Source organism: Heloderma suspectum, chromosome 2, assembly GCF_057233095.1.
Source record: "Heloderma suspectum isolate Gila_16-S chromosome 2, 16-S_ref, whole genome shotgun sequence".
NCBI classification, from domain to species: Eukaryota; Metazoa; Chordata; class Lepidosauria; order Squamata; family Helodermatidae; genus Heloderma; species Heloderma suspectum.
Window position 1 is genome coordinate 281,803,888 of NC_139459.1, and position 23,649 is coordinate 281,827,536.

The window sequence follows — 23,649 nt, forward strand, 5'->3', positions numbered from 1 at the left end:
AACTCCAAGTGCTATGATTAACTTTTAAAGCCCTAAATGGCTTGTGAACAGGTTACCTGAAGGAGTGTCTCCTCCATTCTATACATACCTGGACTGTAGGGTTATCTTCTGAGGCCCTCTCTCTGAGTGCCTTGCCAAATGAAGGGCCTTTTCAGATTAGGAAATGTCCTCCCCAGAGGTTGCAGAAATAAATAGGTGACACCCCCATCCCCCTGCTGTGAATAGGGCAGACACATGCACAGATGTCCTGATGAGTCTGAGCAAAACTGATCCAAGGGATCAGTTTCCAAGAGCAATGGGCAGCAGTGGTGGTGGGGATTGATAGGATTCTTTGGCAAGCACATTTAAGTAACTGAAGAAAGTTTTGTTTCTTTAGATCCTGGAAATGCCTAAGCCAAGAATCAATATTAAGCACTTCTTTGGTATTCTTGAACAAGAATTCACTTCATTCCCATGGGACTTCTTGCTTGAGGTTGTAACTGACATATAGCACCATACTCCTAAAAAAATCATAAATAGACGATTATTTGTTTAATTTTTAACAAAACAAGGAATAAATAACAATCAGCTTTCTCAGCAGCAACGAAGATGTCATGTGTTTTACTCTCAACTGTGAAACCATACAGCTCAGAAAACTGAACTTCATTAATTAACCACATCCTTTCCCCTTCTCCTCCCTTAGCTTTTCACTCAGTGCTTCTAAAATAACACTCTGCAATTCAGCAGCTAGATGGGATGGTCTGTAAAGCTGCCTATCAGCTCCCTCCACTCTTCTCACCTCAATAGTACAAAAGGCACGAAAGGTAGTTTGACACAGGAAAAGATTTGCAAATGCCAAGGCCTTGATCTGGAAAAAGTTAATTGCACTTAACATTCTATTGAACTAATTGGCTTACATTAAGGCCAAACTACATGTCACACTCAAATGTAACTGTAGTCCTTACAAACATATATTTAATGCTGCAGAGGCGGCGGAGGTGGGGGGGAGCTGTGTAGGTGGCTGGTAATTTTGAGCAGGTTAAAGATTGGGCACTCCCCCTACCTGTTGCTTCTCTGCTTCCAATCATCCCCCAACCCCCCAAAGCAGCTTTTCCTCTCCAAAAAAGGGTCACTGGGCTACAATTATATATGTTACATGTAAGACAGGAATTGGTGGGCGCATGCAGGAGAGAGCAAGCATGTTGCTCATCACTTCTGTTTTCAATAAACAATACAGAAGTGACCTGTTCCTGGGTTATTGCAGGACATCCAAACCCAGACACTCTGCGTTGCTTAGGGGTTAAACAACACAGAATTAACCCAAAAATAGCCTATGGCAAACAACCCAGGAATTGGCTGTGACATGAGAACCGGGTCAGAATGTGCCTGTATATTCCACTGTGCTGAAAAGTGGGTTGAATCTGAACAAGATTCATGGTACTGTAAGATTTTTTTCTCATTGAAAAACCAGACAGTGAAGTCTGATCTTGACAGTGTCCAAGAGCAAATAAATGCATGTGAAAAACAGTTCAGAAGAGGGGATCTGGTTTTAGTGACGACAATCTTTCAGAAAGGCTCTTTTAAAAATTAAAGGCAGGGTTTTGTTCTCAAAGCAGATACAATGGGCAGCAGCGAGTGCATCTGTTCAGAAGAAAAGACTTGCAAGTCAATTTCATCACTTCTGCTGTTATTTACTGTTGCAGAAGCTCTAGTTAGTTTTCGTGCCATTGGAATGTGGCAGGCCCTTGATCTAAGGCAATATGCAAAATGACCCCCAAAGCTTAAGAATTCTGAATGACAAAATGAAGAATAATCTCTGCTTGAAGCACAACTAAAATTCAGCTCTTCCAAATTCCTAGGGAATTCAGTACTAATCAGTATTTGTCACTGGTGTATTTGGAAATAAACTAAATCTGCAGCTCTCAATCACCAGTGTAGGAACAGTCCAGCAGCAATTCATAACCTCCACAATCCAGGAGACACATGCAGCTGTGATATCTTGAGATTCAACTGGCATAGGAGAGAGACCAAGCCTTATGACCCTAGGAAAGTTTCTCTACTAAGTGGGCTCAATTTGATCTCTTCTAATGTCTGAGAATCATGTTCCTCCTTTCCAGGCTATATTTGGCTACGGTCTGTTGAATCTGATGATCATGAGGCTTCCTGTATATGTTGTTAAATGAAATTCTGAATTTTGCCTATCTATTTTGTCTATCTGCCAAAGGAGGAACAGGAGAAAAATCTTCTGCCCACAGGAATTAATTGGTGGGTGTTGCCTGTATTTGTACATCTTCCTGTATTTTCTTCAGGGTATCAGCCATCACGTTGCAAGCTTTCTTGTGCTTCTGCCAGTGCTGCACCTGACATTCTCTGCAAAGGTAAAAGAGATAAAAAGAAATGATGATGATGAATTTCTTGGACTCCTTTGTCAAAAAATACTCAAGGTGACACAACAAAATAAAAACATACAGAACAATTATCCACAGCATATATATCCATCCCATAAAACAATTAGATCATCAGTGACAACCACAGACAATTAAACAACACTACCTAACCTGCTGCATTAAAACAGCCCATCATATGCCATCAAATGCTTGGGAACAGAAGTCTTGACATGGCAGTGAAAAGATGACAATGTTGGTGCCAGGTGGGCCTTGCTGGGGAGAACATTATTATTATATAATGGGGCGGTGGGGTCACCACCAAAAAGGTCTTCTCTCTTGTTGGCATCCACTGAACCTTCCTCAAAGGAGGCACTCTGAAGAGGGCCTCAGACCTTGATTGTAGAGTACAGGTTCATACCGGGAGCGGCGATCTATAAGGTATTGCAGTCCTGAGCCATATATAACATGTGTGTAGCAATAATAATGAGCATGGGGTTCAGAATTGACTAGATATACTAGTGTGTAAACTATGAGAGTGGAGCCTCCCTGACAATTTAACAGCTGGCCATTCCACCAGAGGTGCTATGTCTTGCCTTCAATGCCCCATTGGAGAACCTTTGTAGAACATTCTTGAAATGGAATTGTCTATTATTGAACTTAATGTAATTTTAAATATTGCTTTATTTTTATATGTAACCTTGTTTGAGCTTAGAAAAAGTGTTGTATAAACATTTTAAATCAGTATTTACCTCTAGATTAGCTGTTTATATCTCGTAGTGGTCAAAATATATTTTCTAATTCTGGTTCGGATGGATAGAGGAAAATTGGAACTGGTGCTGTGCCAGCTATATCGAGCAGTGTCTCATTACTGTCAATCTCAATGTAAGTGTCAAGGAGTGAACTGGCCCAGGAATATATTCCTTCCCTATTAGGGTGACTCCATAAATATGTTCATTTGGGAATGGGGCACCATGTTTGTGGTTTTTAAACTCACATACAGATAAGAAGAAAGTCTGTTATCCATCACATACACCTCCCCAGTCAGCACAATACACATTATTATGTTTTTTTAAAAATAAGTGTAGTTTGTGGCTAAAAATATAGGCTATCATGAGCCTGGAGTTCCATGGTTCAAATTTCCTCTCAGCCATAAACTCACTGGGTGGCATTAGACAAGTTACTACTGCTCAACCTCTGTCCTTCATGTGCAATGTGAAGATAATAATACTGGCCTACTTGACAGGGGTGTTGAAAAGATAACTGGGATAATAATATTAAGTGCTTCGAGCTCTTTGGGAAAAGAATTAGATAAATATCAAGCATCATTAAGAAGATTTCTCCTATGAATAAGTCTTCTATTCTGGTTTGTGGACAAAACTGCCTGGGAAAAGCAGAATCCAGGGGGAGATTCATGAGGAATAATCTGCAACATATGACCTGTGTCTTCCACTAAACCTTGTCTGGAAATGTAAGTGTGAAAGTAGTGGTAACAGTGAATTTTATTATTGAAACATGACACACAGGATACTCCACCTACTGATCCAGCTAACTGAACAAGGGGCAGATAGCAATACCATTAATCTGTACCACTGGCATGACAGATAAGAGAATCACAATGGTGTACTCTAAAATGTATTATCATCCCTGTAAGACATGAGGCATAGTTAGTTCAAGTGGCTTCCAATATATGTCATCTATTAATTAATGTTTACCATTTGAGCTCTGTTTGATGAGCAATGGGGGGGGGGGCACAAACTGGGAAACTTAGGAGAATGGATCTGAATCATTTCTCATATAAAATACTTGTCATCCCCTTGTTGCTATGAAGAAAAAAAGGACTGTAACTAGCTGGGGTCTCCCCCAATGGAAACTTAACAGTCTGCATTAGTGACATGGTTCTGTCTGTGAAGCAAGTAGGAGGAACAACCCATCTCAATAGAGATCATAACATTAAAAACATCCTTACAATTTAAGGCAAACCCACTAAACATGAAAACACAAAACAGCAGCAGAAACAGAACTATGATATATTTAAAATATTTAGAAGACAAAGACAAATTAGAACAGCATATTAAAAATTACATATTAAATGGTGTCCTAAAAAGGAAAGTCTTCATCAGCTTCCCAAAGGTCATTAATGAGGAAGTGAGATGGGTCTTCCTTAGAAGGGAGTTCCAGAGCATATGTGCAGAAAAAAATGGTTCTCCTTCATGAACTACTAAGTTCCAGAGCTCATGCTCTGGGCAACAGCTACAGTAAAGTTAGAGCTTTGCACAAAGTAAATTTCACAACTAATGAACCAGGGAAGCAAGTTTTTGCATTAATTGAAAGTTAGTAAAATACCCAGTGGTGTTTACAACACAAGCTTCAAATTAATGGCTTCTGCTTTCACTGATCTTCCAATAGATCAGTAAGGGCTCAATCCTATGGATCCGCCCTTGATACGCATAAGCCTCTGAACTTGGAGACTTATGAATATCCAGTGAAGAGTGGGAGGTGTGGCGGAGATGATCCTTGCCTATGCCACATCTCCCATTCTGCATTTCAGCTAAACAGGCTTTTTCACTGAAGCTAGCATACGCCGGCCTCTCTGGTCCCCTTCCCTCCCCACCCATTTGAATGTGCTCTTTACCTCCTCTCCAAGGTCGGAGAAGCCGTTGGTGCAGTTCTCTCTGTGCCAGCTGCGAGGGATAGGGGTGGGGAGCTTAGATTCCTGGATCCGAGATCACAGCACTGTCTCCGACCTCAGATCCAGGAATCCGAAATATCCTGTGGCCCCCAGATTCTGTCTAAGAGCCATAGGATTTCTCCCTAAAGGATTCAAGATAATATGGCACATCTCTGATGTTAGGTGTACTTACCGTCTGCAATACCATTCGTTTCGGCAACGGGAGCAGCGTTTTGCTGCCTCACAGCCACACATTCCACACTTAGGTTTGTCTGGGATCAGGGCTTCTATTACATCTAGGTTGTATGTCTTTGCCCATCTGATTTAAGACAGAAAGCAGTTTTCAGAAAAGTCTACATAGACAATTCCAACAGTTACTCAGTTTTTGAGAACTACTACAGGTTGGAACTTATCCATCTAAGGGTGAAAAAGTTGTAGGACTTTTTTCTGTCTAAACATGCACAGAATTGTGCCCTCAGACTGATATCACATCTAGTGGACTATTAAGTGGTATTTAAGGGAGTTGATAACTAGTTGAGTTTAGTGCAATATGAGGACAAAAACATATATACATTATTCCCAATCTCGAGTTAAAACAGTGTAATAATTTATACTATTGTAGGCTGTGTACACAAAGACACCACATCACTGAGAAGTGTCTTTCCAAATAGTTCCTTACATCTAGAATAGTGAACTAGTATTCAGAAACACCACCAAATTAGAAATAATTAGGGATTCTTGAAGATGTTCAGCTAGAAGTGAAAGAAGCAAATTCAGGAACCATTTCCTAATTCTAAAGGAGCTTTTTTGCTTTGGACGCTTCCAACTGCACCAGATTCTATACTGAGGACAATAATGTAGTCTACAACTTGGTCCTAGAAAAACAATTACCAGACCTGGATCCTGCCATGTAAGCAAGGTGTGTGTGTGTTCATCTTGGGTGTCCAGGTCCAAGGTGGCAAGACCAGGAGAAACAAGATGATACATCCTGTGAAGGAAGCCTGTGACAGGGAGCCAACTCCCTTTGTCAGAGAAGCTTGTCATGATATGTTATGGCCCATTGCTATTCAAGAGTCTCTTATGGGTCTGGCTATTGTTCTTGCATCCTTAGGTAATGCACAGGTTAAATTCCTGTTTGACACTTTCAAAGGCCCAAGTGTGTCAATTTTAAGTTCTGACAGACTGCAAACAGAATTCTCTAAAGACTGCTTTCTGCATGATATTATTCCTACATGAAGGTAATCTCACATGTGTGAGGAGGTCTAAGATTTTCTAATTTGACTACAGGAAGTCAAATTGCAACAGTGGTCTCTAAACCTAGCTGAATTTTCATTTTTTAGTATGTGAGCTTTCAGGTAGGTTCTGAGCATCTAGTGGGCTATAATGAAGACTGGCCACAACAGTAGTTTTGACACAGTAGGAAGTTGAGTATGGTGAAATCTTACCTGCAAGCCTGGCTTTTCAGTTCCTCCTCTGAAGGGCTAAACATATTGTTTACCTGGTGCTTGGCAATTGCTTGCCATTTTCCAGAGTTCTCTCCAACAACTCGGTCCCAGATTACAGGAACCTACCAGGAAAATAATGAAAGGTGTATCTATCTCAAGCAAGGGATCCAAAAGTAGTAATAATTCCTGGGATCTAGCAGAATACAAGTACATCTGTAGTTGAAAAGCATCAACTTACATCAAAGAAAACTGCAGGATGAATGTCCTTGTTTAACTGATAAAAGGAAAAGGCTAATGATATATCTGAATGGGGTGGGACTTGAAGGAACATTGAACAACTTTATGTAATAGTGGACAAAAACCAAACAGAAGAAATTGCAGTATACTTCTTTAAGATGCCACATCTTTCTTCTGAATCATTAAATGTTTAACAGCATGTTCTCCTTTTCTTGCTGAACTGCTTGTCCATCTCTGCCTACTTTTCTGAAACTTTGTCCTTGGTTTTTATCTCCTAAATTCTTGTTTTCCCATCAATAGACACCATGCCAGCACCAGCTTAGGCCACAACTAGCATGCAGCTTTCTAAGCTAGAAATGCTAAACTAGAAATGAGGGAAGCCCTGCCCAGAAAAAAGAAGCACCGAGTGAAAAACTAGATGCCCATTTACCTATTAAACAAGAGTGGGTAGGGGTTTAATTTTTATATCAAAATGAGCATGGGGGGAGGGGATTGAAACCTGCTCCTCCCCCACCTTACCTTTTCCCCCAGCCCTTCAGGTATCTCTTCTGATATTGGAGCTGGCTCAGGAGAACAGCTTAAAAGCTTCCAAGGGCAGCAAGTTAAGGAAAGGAAGGGGGTAGGTTTTGCTCACCTCCCACCACATGCTAATTTTGATATAAAAATTAGACCCCATCCCACCCCTGTGTTATAGGTAAACTGGCAAGCATGTGCAGATCTGGTTTGCCCCTGTTGAGTTTTCCAAAACAATTCCTAGTTGCACTGTGCCAAACGTATTCCACAACATGGGGACTAATAAAGTCCTTGGGAAGCTTGTGAACGTCAGGTGTGCTGAATCAATCAAGGCTACGGCTACTAGTCATAATGCCTATACATCACCTCCAGTATCAGAGGCCGTATGCGTCTGAATAGCAGTTGCTGGGAATCATGAGCAGGAGGTTGCTCTAACTGCACTAATGTCATGTTTGTGGGCTTGCCACAGGCAACTGATTGGCCACTGTGGAACAGAATACTGGATTAGGTAGGCCTTTGGTCTCATCTAGCACAGCTCTTTTTACGTTCTTATGAATCACTGCGCCAGACATCAAGATTCACTGAACATTCTAAAGCCATCTCAGTGCTGAGCCTACACAGCTTCAATTGTAAGGAGACAGAGAGAGAGAGCACGCTCTACAACTGGTGGAGTTGCTGACTTAGGTTACACCACTAGTGTTTTTTTTAATTCTTGTGAATATGTCCATGGATGAAACAGGGAAGAAAACAAAACGTTTATTATAAAAATAAAATATAAGGGGGAAAACCACCCCCAAAACAGCCAAGTGAGGACCAAGCATGCTGAGTGGCTACAGAATGCTGTCTGTGAGGGGAGGAAAAAAACCAGAAAATGGAGAGAGAGGGAATAGAATGGAGCATGGCCGGCTGGCAAGCACAGTGAACAGGAGAACTCTGTAGTGCAACATTTTATTGCAGGTTCCACTTGTAATAATATATTTGCAATCAGTGGTGGCACCAGGAAAAAATTCTGGGGGTGCACAGAAGGGGCAAAGTATATTTCTAGGTGAGCGAGCTGTGTCCCATACGTTAAGATTTCTGAAAGAAAAATAATGGTATATTTACAATATAGTTTGTAGTGTTCAGACCTTCAGAAAACACAATACCTGAATGCTGCAGAAGTGAGAATTCAGAAACAGGTCTCAAATACTGTAAGTTTAAAATAAATGATGAGAAATGTAGCCTGGAAAATGGGCTTGGTAGGTCTCAAAAATCTGCCACATAGCTAAAATGTACTTAAAATAGAACTTTCTGTAATTTGTCAGTTCTCTGCAAAGGAACACCCAGTCGTGGGCTTTCAAATATGAGAGAATATTCTGGCAAAAGGCAGCTGTGATGAAGTTCAGGCTTTAGAGGAAAAGTTGCTGTTTCAAAAACGCTAATGCCCCTACTGAATAAAAATAGCAGTGCAGAGACTAAGAGTAAAGGACTGCTCTGTAGAGAGCAAGAAATGGAAAAAGGCCTTTTCATAATTGCTTGGCATGCAGATAGTGGGTGAGTTCATGGCTTGCTTGGAAGCTTGCCTTGCCAGGATGTGCATAGTATAGCTGCAGCCATCTCTCTTTCTCCCTCCCCCGCCCTCCATCTCTAAGAATGCTGACTCTCAGTTACTGGTACCAATGTAAACTAAGAGGAGAATGACAAGACTAGAACTGTCCAACAGTTAAGAATTTTGACACAAACACACTAGATTCAGCAATTTTGCTGCACATTGCATATTTTAACTATTGAATCAAGAAGTGCTGTAATTCTGATTGTGTTAGGAATAAATGCATAGCTACGTTTGATATCCAGTTGGTCTGTTCGTTTCAGGCTTCCTCTGGGAAGTGCTAAATCTCTGTTGCGCAAGAGGTAGGTCCTGCTTGCGCAATGGAATTGGCAGGACCCACCACTTGCACAACAGAATCTGTGGGGCACAAGAGAATTGGTGGGGGCATAAGTTCACCATTGGATTCTGCCCTATTTAATGACAAAATGAAGCAAAATTTAGGAGGCGGAATAGGAACATTAATAAGATGTGGCACTGAGTATACCTGCTCTAGTATGAGGTCCTTCTTGGGTGGCTCAGGATCTGTCACAGCAAGATGGCTCAGGAATCTCTGCATCTCTAAAAGATTGGGGAATTGGTCAATGACGACTTCAGTCAGGAAAGCACGGAGCTAAACGTAGAGATTATGATAAGATAAAACATAAGCATTAACAAATGATTAAAAGCACCTGCATGAAAATATGCAGCTCTGTTTTTTTCTCTTCAATCTAGGTGCTGGTTAAACAAAACAATGAATTTGGCGTTAGCAAATCTCCGCTGCTCAACAAAAACCTGAAAACAACAATACAAGGAGGTAAAAGTTCACCACACACAGAATGTTAAAGAAGCCATCAGTTAAGAGTTCTGCAGTAGGAAGCTTGCTATCATCATCTTTCTATGCAAAAAGGCAGAACTGATACAAGCAAACAGTCCTCCAGCTCCCATATTGAGCTGATGGAGTGGCAGTCAGGGAACTGAAACACCTACATTTTTACATCCATGGTAGCTTGCCTTATCCTGCCATTCAGTCTCAATCCTGACTGTAGGGAGAAGAGCAGCTTCCTTGTTTATTCAATCCATGGCCATCTAGACTGAAGCTCTTCCTGCACATTCAATTTTTTAAAAGGGCAAAATGAGCATTTGCTTCTCATTTACTTATGTTTCCTTCCAAGGTACTTTGTTGTTGTTGTCAAAGTACAGCATTTTTTGGAGCACAGAGTGCAGTCCTTATACCTGGGAAAACACAATATTGTTCCTGGATGTCACATTCACTGATATTGCAATTTTTGTAAACTATGTTTGCACAACTATTATGGGCACCTATTACTACTGAAATTACTGATGAGTGACACAACTTGCTTCCCCATGTCTGGGACATTTTGTGAAGCTTGTTTTACATTAAAAAAAAATCTTAGGAAGCTGTGTGCTCCCCTGCAGTACAATTTCTACACAGAAGTAAATGCTGCTTTTGAGTGTATTACAGAGCAATTCTAACTGGGTGAGGGGTGGACTGAAGTAGTGCATGATCCACCACTTCCAAAGCCTTGCTAGCTTGTGCTGACTAGGATCGGAGGTGGTTTGTCTCCTCTTTGTTCTGGCAGTTCTTTATTTTTAAAAAAATTAAAGTTAACTATGCCAGCTCCAGGCTAGCCAAGTTGAGGGGCCTGATCCTGGGGAACAAAGGGGCGTAAGAAGCAAAATGTAAGAAACAAAAACTGTCATACATTTCTAGAAGGAAAGACCATCTTCAATAGTTGGTATATCTTCAATGTTTTCTTTTTCTGTAACAAACCAGAACAAAACCAGCCCACTCCCCAAATAAATAAACAATAATGCCCATAAGATACAGTCCAACAGGTAAAAATATCCTCAACTAACTGAACAATTAAATGTTTAATTAATTAATCTACCAATTACCAAAAGGCTTGCAGCCCTTTATTAGTCTCAGTTGTGATAGGTCATTTGATGAAATATCAATCATTCCTAGTCCTGGTTCCTGCTACACTGTTTAAAGCTGGAATTGTATATCTAAGTATGCCAGATTAAACATGATGAGAAGAACACATATGTAGTCTGCACGCCCTGCAGTCCTGTACCTTCAGGAGCTGGCCTTTGTTGAAGTTATTGAAGTTGTACTTGCGCTGGCATTCTGAGCTAAGAAGCATGTTATATAGAGCGATCCACACTTGCCCATCTAACTTAGTAATCTTCACATGGTCTTCAGGGGGTACCTCATACCAGGCACCATTCTCAAACTTCTTCAGCTTCCCTGGGAAAAAAGAGCTGACTGTAATACAATAAGATCTTTTACTACAAGAAACTGTTTAAATGTGATAGATACAGAACAAGCAGGTAAATATTCATCCCAAGAAGGATGAAATGTTGTTCATGCAAATATGACTGCATTAGTCTAAATAGAAAGTAAAGGTATCCATTCCAGGTTATCAGTATGGTATAATTTGCACAGTTGTTCATGTCCAGTTTGTTTCCTATCCCTTTATGAAGTCCTTCAGGGGCTTAATGATCACAGGAATGTTTTTCTAGTTCTGCAGCTGTGTAAGGGGAGCAAGATGCCTCCTTGTTGGGGCTTCCCTTTTGCAGAACTGAAGCATAATTTCTCCTCAGTTTCTCACAAGCTGGATGGTTCAACATCTTCCAACATGCCTTTGCATTCTAGATGTTTTTCTTAAAATTTATTTGAAACCTCAACTGAAATTAAAACTTCACATAGAAATAATAAATGGCCATTCTAGACTCCAACTTCAGTTCTAGACAACTGGATTATCATCAAGATAATTCGCTAAGGGATTCTTTTAAGGTTCATTTCAAGAGATTGTGAACTTCAAGCTCCCCCTTCAGGTCAGAACAGCATGTCCCAGTATGGGAATGCATCTTTAGCATGAGTGACAAATTATACTATGCATAATAGAATGTGACTCTCCACAGAAAAGAAATGTTTAAAAGCCTCCAGGTATAGTAATGCAAGCTGACTCATTGTTGAGCCTTAAGAGTATATTGAAATCAGTGCCCCAGTCAAATTTCATTTCATTTCAGTCTGTCCATTGGCATTCCCAAACATCTCTTATATATACATGCTTCCTCCTCTCATGATTGCTTGATCAGCCAATTTTTAAAGTGCTGAACATGCACAATGACAGCTTGCTTCTTGAAATGACAAACTGCACACTCATACATATTTGTAAGGGAAACTTGAGTAGGCACCCCAGCTTGTTTAGTGGACGATCATTTTTGTACGTCATTGATCTTTTTATCTTTGTGTGTGTATTGTAAACACATAAAAGGCAGTACATGAACAAAGAAAAGGTCAGTAAAAGATAGCAAGGGACAAATAAAAATAAAACAAAGAAAGAAACCAAAACAAAAGGGCTCTGGTAAAGATAGGCCTGATGAATCATGCAAAAGGAGCAGAGATATAAATTTTGGACAGTGATGGAAAATAAGTTACAAAGGCATTTCGTAGGCATAATAATGTCAACACATCAGTTGCCAGAAGGGCAAAAGGGTAGGGGGAGGACCCTGGGGTTTTGTGGAGGAGCTCTGTGATGTCCTAAGGTCAGCCCACAAACAACAGAGGACTCAACCAACAGGAATACTTATCATCCTTTAGGCAATAAAAGGATCTACAGGAACAAGAACAGCTCTTTAAATCGACCCCCTTCTTAATAGACCAAGAAACTGGAATCATGGCAATTTTCACTGTTCCATCTAGGTGTTGATGGAGACAATCTCCAATCCATAATACACACCTTCTTCACGATAGCTCCATGGACAATGCTCTACCAACTGTACCAAAAGACATGGAAAGTTGTGGGTATTCAGCATCCTTGTCACAGCACTCACTGGCAAACTGACAAAGAATATGGGCAGAGAAAAGGGATGTGTTAAAGATGGCAGTTCTATGCAATACAGCAGCTATTTTTCCCCTCAGGTTTCACAATTCTTTAATTAATATGCAAAAAAATTAAGTGACAAAAAGGAGGACCTCAGATGTAGTTCCCCTTCATGGATCACTGCCTTGTTGTGGCGAAGGGGCTTGCGCAACTCAGTGAAGCCATAAGCTATGCCTTGCAGGGCCACCCAAGACGGACAGGTCATGGCAGAGAGTTCTGACAAAATGTGGTCCACTGGAGAAGGAAATGGCAACCCACTCCAGGATTCTTGCCAAGAAAACCCCATGGAACGTATCACAAGGCTAAAAGAGATGACGCCGGAAGATGACCCCTCAGGTCGGAAGGTGTCCAATATGCTACTGGGGAAGAGCAGAGGGTATTTCCAAGTAGCGCCAGAAAGAGTGAAGCGGCTGGGCCAAAGCCGAAAGGACACTCAGCTGCGGATGTGTCTGGTGGTGAAAAGAAAATCCGATGCTGTAAAGAACAATATTGTTTAGGAACCTGGAATGTCAGATCAATGAATCAAGGTAAGCTGGAGGTGGTCGAACATGAGATGGCAAGATTGAACATCGACATCTTGGGAATCAGCGAACTAAAATGGACAGGCATGGGTGAATTTAATTCAGGTGACCATCATATCTACTACTGTGGGCAAGAATCCCTTAGAAGAAATGGAGTAGCACTCATAGTCAACAAAAGGGTGGGAAAAGCAGTACTGGGGTATAATCTTAAAAATGATAGAATGATCTCAGTACGAATCCAAGGCAAACCATTCAACATCACAGTAGTTCAAGTCTATGCCCCAACCACTGAGGACGAAGAAGCTGAGGTTGATCGGTTCTATGAAGACCTACAACACCTTCTAGAACTAACACCAAAAAAAGATGTCCTCTTCATCATAGGGGATTGGAATGCTAAAGTAGGAAGTCAAGAAATCACTGGGATAACAGGCAGGCATGGCCTTGGTGTACAAAATGAAGCAGGACAAAAGCTAATAGAGTTTTGCCAAGAGAACATGCTGATCATAGCAAACACTCTTTTCCAACAGCACAAGAGGCGACTCTACACATGGACGTCACCAGATGGTCAATATCGAAATCAGATTGATTATGTCCTTTGCAGCCAAAGATGGAGAAGCTCCATACAGTCAGTAAAAACAACACCTGGAGCTGACTGTGGCTCAGATCATGAGCTGCTTCTTGCAAAATTTCGGCTTAAATTGAAGAACATCGGGAAAACCACTAAACCATTCAGGTATGACCTAAATCATATCCCTGATGAATATACAGTGGAGGTAAGGAATAGATTTCAGGGATTAGACCTGATAGACAGAGTGCCTGAGGAACTATGGACGGAGGTCCGTAACATTGTTCAGGAGGCAGCAACGAAATCCATCCCAAAGAAAAAGAAATGCAAGAAAGCAAAGTGGCTGTCTGATGAGGCTTTACAAGTAGCTGAGGAAAGAAGGGAAGCGAAAAGCAAGGGAGAAAGGGGAAGATATACCCAACTGAATGCAGAGTTCCAGAGAATAGCAAGGAGAGACAAGAAGGCCTTCTTAAATGAACAATGCAAAGAAATCAAGGAAAACAACAGAATGGGAAAGACTAGAGATCTCTTCAAGAAAATTGGAGATCTCAAGGGAACGTTTTGTGCAAAGACGGGCATGATAAAGGACAAAGAAGGCAGGGACCTAACAGAAGCAGATGAGATTAAGAAGAGGTGGAAAGAATACACAGAAGAACTATACAGGAAAGATCTGAATGTCCCTGATAGCCATGATAGTGCGGTCACTGAACTTGAGCCGGACATCCTCGAGAGTGAAGTCAAGTGGGCCTTAGGAAGCATTAGTAACAACAAAGCTAGCGGAGATGACAGTATTCCAGGCGAGCTATTTAAAATCCTAAAAGATGATGCTGTTAAAGTGCTGCATTCAATATGCCAACAAATCTGGAACACTCAACAGTGGCCACAAGACTGGAAAAGGTCAGTTTACATTCCAGTTCCAAAGAAGGGCAACGCCAAAGAGTGTTCAAACTACCGCACCATTGCGCTCATTTCACATGCCAGCAAGGTGATGCTCAAAATCCTACAAGCTAGGCTTCAGCAGTATGCGAACCGAGAACTACCGGAAGTACAAGCTGGGTTTAGAAGAGACAGAGGAACTAGAGATCAAATCGCCAACATTCGCTGGGTCATGGAGAAAGCAAGAGAATTCCAGAAAAACGTCTATTTCTGCTTCATTGACTACGCTAAAGCCTTTGATTGTGTGGATCACAACAAACTGTGGCAAATTCTTAAAGTGATGGGAGTACCAGACCACCTTACCTGTCTCCTGAGAAACCTGTACGAGGGTCAAGAAGCAACAGTCAGAACCAGACATGGAACAACCGATTGGTTCCAAATTGGGAAAGGAGTACGACAAGGCTGCATATTGTCACCCTGCTTATTTAACTTATATGCAGAGTACATCATGAGAAATGCCGGCTTGGATGAATCACAGGTCGGAATTAAGATTGCTGGGAGAATTATCAACAACCTCCGATATGCAGACGATACCACCCTAATGGCAGAAAGCGAAGAGGATCTCAAGAGCCTCTTGTTGAGGGTGAAAGAGGAGAGTGCAAAAGCTGGTTTGAAACTCAACATTAAAAAAACGAAGATCATGGCATCTGGCCCCATCACTTCCTGACATATAGAAGGGGAAGAAATGGAAGCAGTGACAGATTTTACTTTCTTGGGCTCCAAGATCACCGCAGACGGTGACTGTAGCCATGAAATTAAAAGACGCTTGCTCCTTGGGAGGAAAGCTATGGCAAACCTAGACAGCATAGTAAGAAGCAGAGACATCACCTTGCCGACAAAGGTCCGTCTAATCAAAGCTATGGTTTTCCCAGTAGTAATGTATGGCTGTGAGAGCTGGACTATAAGGAAGGCTGAGCGCCGAAGAATTGATGCTTTCGAACTGTGGTGCTGGAGAAGACTCTTACGAGTCCCCTGGACTGCAAGGAGGTCAAATCAGTCCATCCTAAAGGAAATCAACCCTGACTGCTCATTGGAAGGACAGATAATGAAGCTGAAGCTCCAATATTTTGGCCACCTAATGCGAAGAGAAAACTCTCTGGAAAAGACCCTGATGCTGGGAAAGACTGAAGGCAAAAGGAGAAGGGGACGGCAGAGGATTAGATGGCTAGATAGCATCACTGATGCAATGAATATGAACTTGAGCACGCTCCGGGACAGAGCGCAGGACAGGAAGGCCTGGCGTGCTATGGTCCATGGGGTCACGAAGAGTCGGACATGACTGAACGACTGAACAACAACAGATGTAGTTATGCTAGGATGCTTACAACCTGTTACCAATAATGAAGAATGCACACCAGTAGATATTAGTGCCAAAACCCATACTGCCATACTCTGTGTTCCAGGACTAAATATACTCCAACACTTCAGTTGATGCATACTTCAAATGCTTAACACCATTATTCAATGAATACAATAAAAGGTCACCACTATTCAGACGAGGATGTCATCAAGACTTTTTCTGGTGGTATTTATACCAATGTTAAAAGTCAGATTTTTAGGGAACAATTAGAAGACTGTGCCACCACTCTATAATGAAGATCATGGGCCCTAGGTCAGGGCCTTACTAGCATGACTGATAATCCAGACCTGGTCATAATGACCTCAATCTTCCATCAGTCCAAACACTGGAAAATATAAATCAAATTCAGGGTCAAGTACAGCTATTCTTGACTGTGCCACAACCTTTCCATGGACCATCAGTGGTCTGCATACCACAGTCTACGAACCTCTGAACTAGGGAATTTAGACAGGGGAAAACCTCACCTCTTCTCCCAAATACTTACCTTAGTTCCTCCAAGAAAACTCAACATACCTCTCTACCAAACCAGTAATGAAACGGAACACAGATAGAGCTTTCAGTGAGATCTCAAACTCCATCTCTTCAGCTTGCTTCTTTAACTCCTGAAAGCAGCAAGAGTCAGAACACTTTTTATCTGGGCAACTGTAACGTGTTGTACATAGGGCTTGTAAGGCTGGATCGTTATGCAAATAGGACGTAGATAATGCTGACACCTTTAACAGCTTTAAGGTGGAGGTCATAGGACCCAGACATAAGGGTGTGTTTTGAAGCAAGGGGACCCAGGCTAACTTTCAGCTAAAGGCCTTCAGTTAAACATCAGAAATGAACATCTAGCTAAGCAGAAGCACTTTGTCCCAGATGTGTTAAAAACAAATGTCAGCAAGTAAATTAGACAGTGTCATGTAATAAGATGGCCTAGACTAATCAGAGGAAACGGGGGAGAAGTGGGGACTGGAAAACAAGAGACCACAAAGGCTAGAGAATGGTGGGGGGAATGGATATTGGCAAGTCTCACTGCCATCTGTAACCACAAATAAAAAGCAACTGAGATATGTGGGGGCAGAGCTTTGCATATAGGGGAATGATCTTGAGGGTCCCCAATAACCAATGAGGGAGCTTAAATCATTTTATTACAATTTTCGGCTCATGGGATAGGGGCTAACAAAAGCCCAATAACATAAAAAGTAGTGTGCCTGACTTTCAGCATCCTGTTCCTGACTCTTGCTTAAGGAGCGCGTCATGCTTACTCTGAGTCCTGGATCAGTGCAGGACCTCTGTTGACCGATATTTCAATTTGCTACTTGAAAAGAAATTGTAAGACTAACCTCCTTTCCTTCCTTCCCTTTCTGTACTTGTATGAGTGAATTCTTTTCTTCTGTTTTCAGTAAGATGTATCTCCTTTTAATCAACCTTGCTGTAGAAGTGCATTCTTTCAGTCAAAAGGGTAGTTCTCAAATCCTGAGTCCATCTTTATTCTCCTTGGGCAGGATTGTAGGGTCCCCAGTGGGACTTTGAAGCATAACAATCAAAACCAACCCAAACAGATATACTTTATTTCCCCTACAGACTGCCTTTTAAGATGGTCTGGAACCTTCAGCTAGGGAAGAATATGGTAGCAGGAGTTTTAACTGGGACCAGATGTTATGAGTAAATTACACTAGTCTTTTCTCACTGTCACAGGCTTCCTGCACAAGCTCTATGCAGCTTGGGACCTGATGTAACACTTCCTCCCATATGCACCTACCTGTTCCTTAAGGTCATCTATGAAGGCCCCTCAAGTTCAGAGGGCAGCCTAAGACTTTTATTTTTTATTTTTCCAGGCCTTATAAAAACTATCATGATCCTGTTATTTATTTTAATATCTGATGAAGATATTCATAGAATGTTTATATTTCTAAAGATCTCTTATATATTTTATTTTCTGTGGTACTGATGCTCCTGTCATTTCTTGGTTTTTAGGTCCTTGATTTGCATACTATCTATTGCACTGGTATTTGTGTTTTTGTACAGAGTCTCAGGATTTTAAAAGATTTCTATGTTGGATTTTTATTGCATTATTGTGATGTTTCAGCCAATATTACTAGGGAATTTGTTTTAATAATAAATATAATATAAATATGAATATTAAATTTACAGCATGGAGACATCACTTGAATTTTCCATCTTGGGTGTCAAAAACATCTTACATTTTCCATTCACCCAAAGAGATCATCTAAAAGTGAAGGATTATGCCTTTCACCCACCTGCATTGATGCGGGGTTGGCAAGATCTGCAGGCTGAAGCTTCTGTACCATTGGTACCGTTCCACTGGCACTTTGAGCTGCTAATAAGGTCATCTTCCGATGGCTGTAATCTATCAAGTCCAGAATGGTATCCTCTGCTGATTCACAGATTTCCTGTACAATGACAAAAAAACTCAATTCTGCAGAAGAACTGGAAACAATCTTCCAAAATAAAGGCACATGACAAGACCACCTAACAGAGCAATCTTATGGTCTCTGGGAGGGTGTCCCAGGTATGCTGGGAGTCAAATTGTGGCTGAATACGTAAAACTTGCATTGTGAATTCACACAGAATGTTATACAAGTTTGCCAAGCTTTGCTTGGATTTGAGAACATGGTTGCAGCCAGCTCATGGAGGAGCTCTAAGCAGAAGAACGATTTTTTTGGAGATCCTACAACGTTTTTAAATAATAACATTAAGACGTTTTTCAGCACTAAATCACAACATGTAAGTAGACATTTTAAACATGCTCTGATGAAGAGTGAAGCAGAGGCAGGAGAAGTGACTTGTAAAATAACAGCTGGAAGCAAGATGGCATGCAGACTGCTTTAACTGGCTTTAACTTGCCATTTTCATATAATAAGATATGTAGTCTTTCAAACTTCATTTAAAACTTGTAATCGAGGGATTAGAAGGATTAGAGTCTAACACTTATCCCCTGGACCATATTACTGCACTGAGATGTCTCCACTCAGAAAATTATCATGGTTCATCTGCAGTGATCTAAATTATCATTTGGATTTTTCTTGCTGTTCAAGACCTTTGACATAAAGTCTAAACTTTCTGCCTACCTTGTGAAAGAACACTGTCTCCAAGAGATTAATAACTGAAGCTTCATGACGCAGCTGAGACAGAGAGAATACAACAAAGTATGTTGTCATAAAACATTGGGAATATGCAAGCATTGTCATAATACAAGGGAATATGCAAGAGGAAATAAGAAATAGCATTTCATTTTGTGCCATGTTGGTGACGTAAACTATCAGAGGGCACAAGGCACACAGATAGTCTGGACATCACACAAACCACGAATGAGCCGCAGTACTCCCCCGACCCCACCTCTGGCACAGCCACAAGGAGCAGTTCAGAAGCATTTGCTTCTGTTTTTGCTTAACCACAGCTTCTTGTGTTGTCCAAAGTGACAAACTGTGATTAATGTTAACTATGATTTGTTTGCAACAGGCCAATTTGTATTACATACTGAAATCCAAACTGTAAACTGATTTTCTGTATTCATAACAAGAGATTCTCTCCTTGATTTGCACCCAAATGAGGTGCTGCTGTCTGGAAAGGGATAATTTGCTCAGGCAATTTAGAGACTCTAGCTTTAACAAAATAATTAATTTTCACAGAAACTTATTTGAAACTTACTTGAAAAAGCCTTGTAAGAATTCTACATCAATTTTCTTACCAGTGATCATTCTGGGATGCGCCAGGCCAAGCTAACTAGCTGAGGCAGAAGTAACATTTTGTGAAACCATTTTACAGAGTGCTCCATGCTATAAACAGCAGTATTATGCAGGGTTCCATCTAAACCCTTCCCACACTTACCACTAAGTATATGGGAAAGGTGCTTTTTGGTTTGAAATCCTCCAGCCTGCATAGTATAGGGAAGATCTTTTGCTTCCAGATCTCCACAGTTATTAATTCCTCAATGAGAACTGGGATCTACACAGAAAAAATACTGAGCGTTAGCAAGCTCTTTCCAGCTTAAATATAAGGTCTACAAGGTCTGGGTCAGAATCAAATGCCAGGAAAAATGCAGGACTTTGGCTATATCCCTCTGCTGTTTTACACTCACACAGAAAACTGGTCCAATGAAGGCAGAAGGCATTTTCTCACTTTACTTCTACTTCTGTTCACGTGATAGACATTATTTGCAATGAGGAATAAAGGCACATACCCCTTGGATGGAACATGCATCCAATATTCTCTTACATTCTGATCCTAAACAATTTCTCACTTAGAACTGCAGCCTTAGGGTGCATAGATAAAATCACGGAGGAGCAATCCTATGGCTGCTACTCAGTGGCTAGACAGCCATAGGATATCTTGTTTTCTGGGAACTGACCTTTACCCTCCTTCCACGCTGCCTTGCAGGCAGCGCAGAGAAGCCTCGTGCTCCACGCTCGCAAGAGGAGCGCAGAGAGGCCGAAATGGAGGGTTCTGGGGGGCATTCCGGGGAGGGCGGAAATGCCTGCACGACACATCCTATGTGTTGTATTGCAGCCTCTTCCCCCGCACTGCCCTCCCGTCACTAGACAGCCAAAAGTGGCTGTCTAGTGACGGGAGGGCAGAGACAGCCAAAAGTGGCTGTCTAGCCGAAAATGTAGGGCAGGAGGAGACGATCCCCTCCATGCTTCTTCTGCCCTGCATTGGATAGGCGGTCACCTCCAAGTTCGGAGGCGGCTGCCTATCTGCATAGGATTGCGCCCTTAATGGTGTTACTTCCTAATACTTAACCAGGGATGGGAAATATATGGCATTCCATATGTTGTTGGACTGCAACTTCCATCATACTTCATCACTGGCTAGGGCTGATGTGATCTGCAGTCCAACAACATCTGGAGGGCCATACATACTACACACTCGTGTAGTCACACTCGGTACTTAAAGAGTGCTGAAGAAGTAGACTATTTCTATCCTGTCAATGAATGCTTACAGGTGAGTGGAAATTGTAACCACCATTTATGGTTGCAATTATAGGTTGCAATTATAATTATAGAATTAATGGTTCATTTATCTGGAATACAAGTGTATAAGCTTGTGCGTTTCTGAGTGTAAGCATACCAAAACACATAAACAGTAAGTGAAAGCAGCTCTCTTGAGCAACTATACAGAAGTACCAAATAAAACACAGTTCATCTTTGTTCATGTGAACGTAGCATCTGTTATGTGCCAATGATTTCCTTTCGTTCTTACATTTCTATACCGCCCAATAGCCAAAGCTCTCTGGGAGGTTTTCTTGTTCTTCCCAAGATGAATGTACCTTACCTTGGCATTGTTAACCAGAAGCTCAACGAGGAGCTGCTCATGCCCAGAAGAAGCACTCAGTATGGCCTGCATGTTCAGCTTCTCAATGTACTCATGTTGCCGTAGCCACCTAGAAAGTAGAGTGAGAACAGTTACCACTTAGATTCTATCCCTGACTAGTGCTCCATCTCTTCTCAACAACCACTCTTTTTACATTCTATTGCACAGGACTATACCTCTCAAGTGTACCTGATTTCAGGGGCATCCCTAATTTAATACTGGACAACCATCCTTTGTTAAATGATTGCTTGTTAATTAGTCAGGAAAATTTCCTGAATGGGAATTAATGACTAGAGATTTCTCTTCCCTTCCTTTGGAAGGTAAGACCCTTCAGCTAATGGGAGAGGCAGAGAAGTTGTTGTTACAGTTCTTAATTGGGAGACAGAGCCAACAAGGCTGTGAGTTTAGCTGAATTGGAAGCAGTAGGGAGTGGGGAGTCCAAGGGTCCAAGCAGCTGCTCTCCTTGGGAATCTCATGCAGGACCAGTAGTTTTGTTGCCTGCTATAGGAGTATATTGCTTTCAATGTGCTTGCATATTTGTAAACTAACAAATGCTGCAATGACACCATAATTCTTTCATCTGAAGGAAACTAGATCCTGTTGGAGTCCCCTTGGACTTTTCTCTACTTGGGGAAGTGGGGAGCACTTAACACTATTTTTAGAACTTTACTTCACTCATATTTATAACCACAACAGCTGAAGACAGGAACAAGAGTGGATTTGCCCCCATATTTTCACAATGCTTCTGGGTGAAATGACAAGTTCTAAATCGAGTTTCTCACTACCTCCCCAGGCAGGGCTCCTGGGCTCTCTGTCCTAGCATGAGGAGACATGGGAAGGTGCTTTATACATTTAAAGCAGCGATGGGGAACATACGGTCCTCTAGATCAGGGGTTCCCAACCCCCGGGCGGCGCACCGGTACCGGTCCATGGCCTGTTAGGAACCTGGCCACAGGAGGGGTGTGTGAAACCCCCTTACCTTGAGTCCGTTGGGGGGGGGGAGGTGATCCGTCCTTCCCCCCCGGAATCCTCCCCGGCCCCAGCCGGCTCTGCTCCACGGTGAGTCCACAGAGCTGCTGGCCAGCTCCGGTCGCTGGCGGATTTCCAGCCACTGGGACGCAAATGGCGTCCGAATAGCGGACGCCATTTGCATCCCTGTTCTTCGACCTGTTCTTCAAGTATTACTGCAAAGAAAAGGGATGCAAATGGCATCCGCTACGTGGATGCCATTTGCGTCCCAGTGGCCGGAAATCTGCTGGAAAACCATCCCCCCCCCCCCCCCCGTTCCTTGGAAAAATTGTCTTCCACGAGACCGGTCCCTGGTGCCAAAAAGTTTGGGGACAGCTGCTCTAGATGTTACTGGACTGCAAGTCCCATCATCCCTCACCCTTTAGCTATGTTGCCCAGGGCTGATGGGAAAATGCAATTTCTGGAGGGCCGCATGTTCCCCATTCCTGGTTTAAAAAATAATGTTAACAGTTATATGTCAGGCAGCAATCCAACTAACCTGTAAATCCAATTACAGGCAAGTCCAGTTGTTCAGTTGCTACCTGTCATGCAGCTGTTAAAGGCACAGGAGCCCCGCCAAAAAGAAAAGAAGTGGTAACTGTAAGAACCAGCGGGGTAGCTGCTCTGGAATAACATGCCACGCAAAAGGGAAGCCTCTCTTCCTCGGCCTGCTCAGCCAGCCTGGAGATACGCTGCGTGTGTTCCTCCCAGAAGCTCCTTCCCCGCAGCGGGAGAATAGTTCAAATCTCCCCAGCCTCCTCGTACCCATAATCTCCGATATCCCGCAGCTGGAAATTCCTCAACGACTCTACCAACGCTTCGGCTTCGCCGGGCAGCAAGACGGTGGGCAGCAGCTCCTCCATGGAGGCTTCGAGAGAGACCCAAGGCCTGACGCTGTCACCATGGAGACGAGCACGGCTGCTGCTGGAGCCGCGCCCTCCAGCGGCGCGTCCTGGCCACGGGGCCCGCCGGCCGAGCCGCCAGCTACGTCGGCGGGCGGGGGAGAGAAGGAAGAATCCTCGAAGCAGCCTTCCCCAACCTGGTGCCTTCCAGATCCTACAACTTCCAGGATCCCCTTAACTGGCTGGGGGTGGGGTTTCTGGGAGTTGTAGGCAAACACACCTGGAGGGCACCAGGTTGGGGAAGGTTGCCTCGTCCACAGAAGGAGGGCAGCCCAGCAATTACTGAGGGTTGCAGTGTGCTGTAGGGCAGGGGAGACCCGGATTCAAATCCACA

The 23,649-nt window shown here is 42.4% G+C and overlaps 1 protein-coding gene across 4 annotated transcripts; it reads right to left on the reverse strand.

Annotated features, from left to right (window-relative positions):
* Positions 1-506: 506 nt before the first annotated feature.
* ZMYND10 (zinc finger MYND-type containing 10) lies at positions 507-23,505 on the reverse strand. Of its 4 annotated transcripts, none has more exons than XM_084839643.1 (12): positions 22,913-23,357; positions 21,367-21,475; positions 19,924-20,040; positions 19,164-19,217; positions 18,333-18,485; positions 16,603-16,691; positions 12,564-12,664; positions 10,893-11,065; positions 9,302-9,427; positions 6,480-6,601; positions 5,228-5,353; positions 507-2,349 (listed from the first exon to the last, which is right to left on the reverse strand). In XM_084839643.1, exons 2-12 carry the CDS (start codon positions 21,436-21,438, stop codon positions 2,238-2,240), a joined length of 1,245 nt encoding a protein of 414 aa, XP_084695769.1. In that variant the 5' UTR covers positions 21,439-21,475; positions 22,913-23,357; the 3' UTR covers positions 507-2,237. The 4 variants fall into 4 exon arrangements, with proteins under 4 accessions (XP_084695769.1, XP_084695767.1, XP_084695768.1 ...); XM_084839641.1 differs by having other exon boundaries at positions 508-2,349; positions 23,179-23,505; XM_084839642.1 differs by lacking the exon at positions 5,228-5,353 and having other exon boundaries at positions 511-2,349; positions 23,179-23,505.
* Positions 23,506-23,649: the final 144 nt, after the last annotated feature.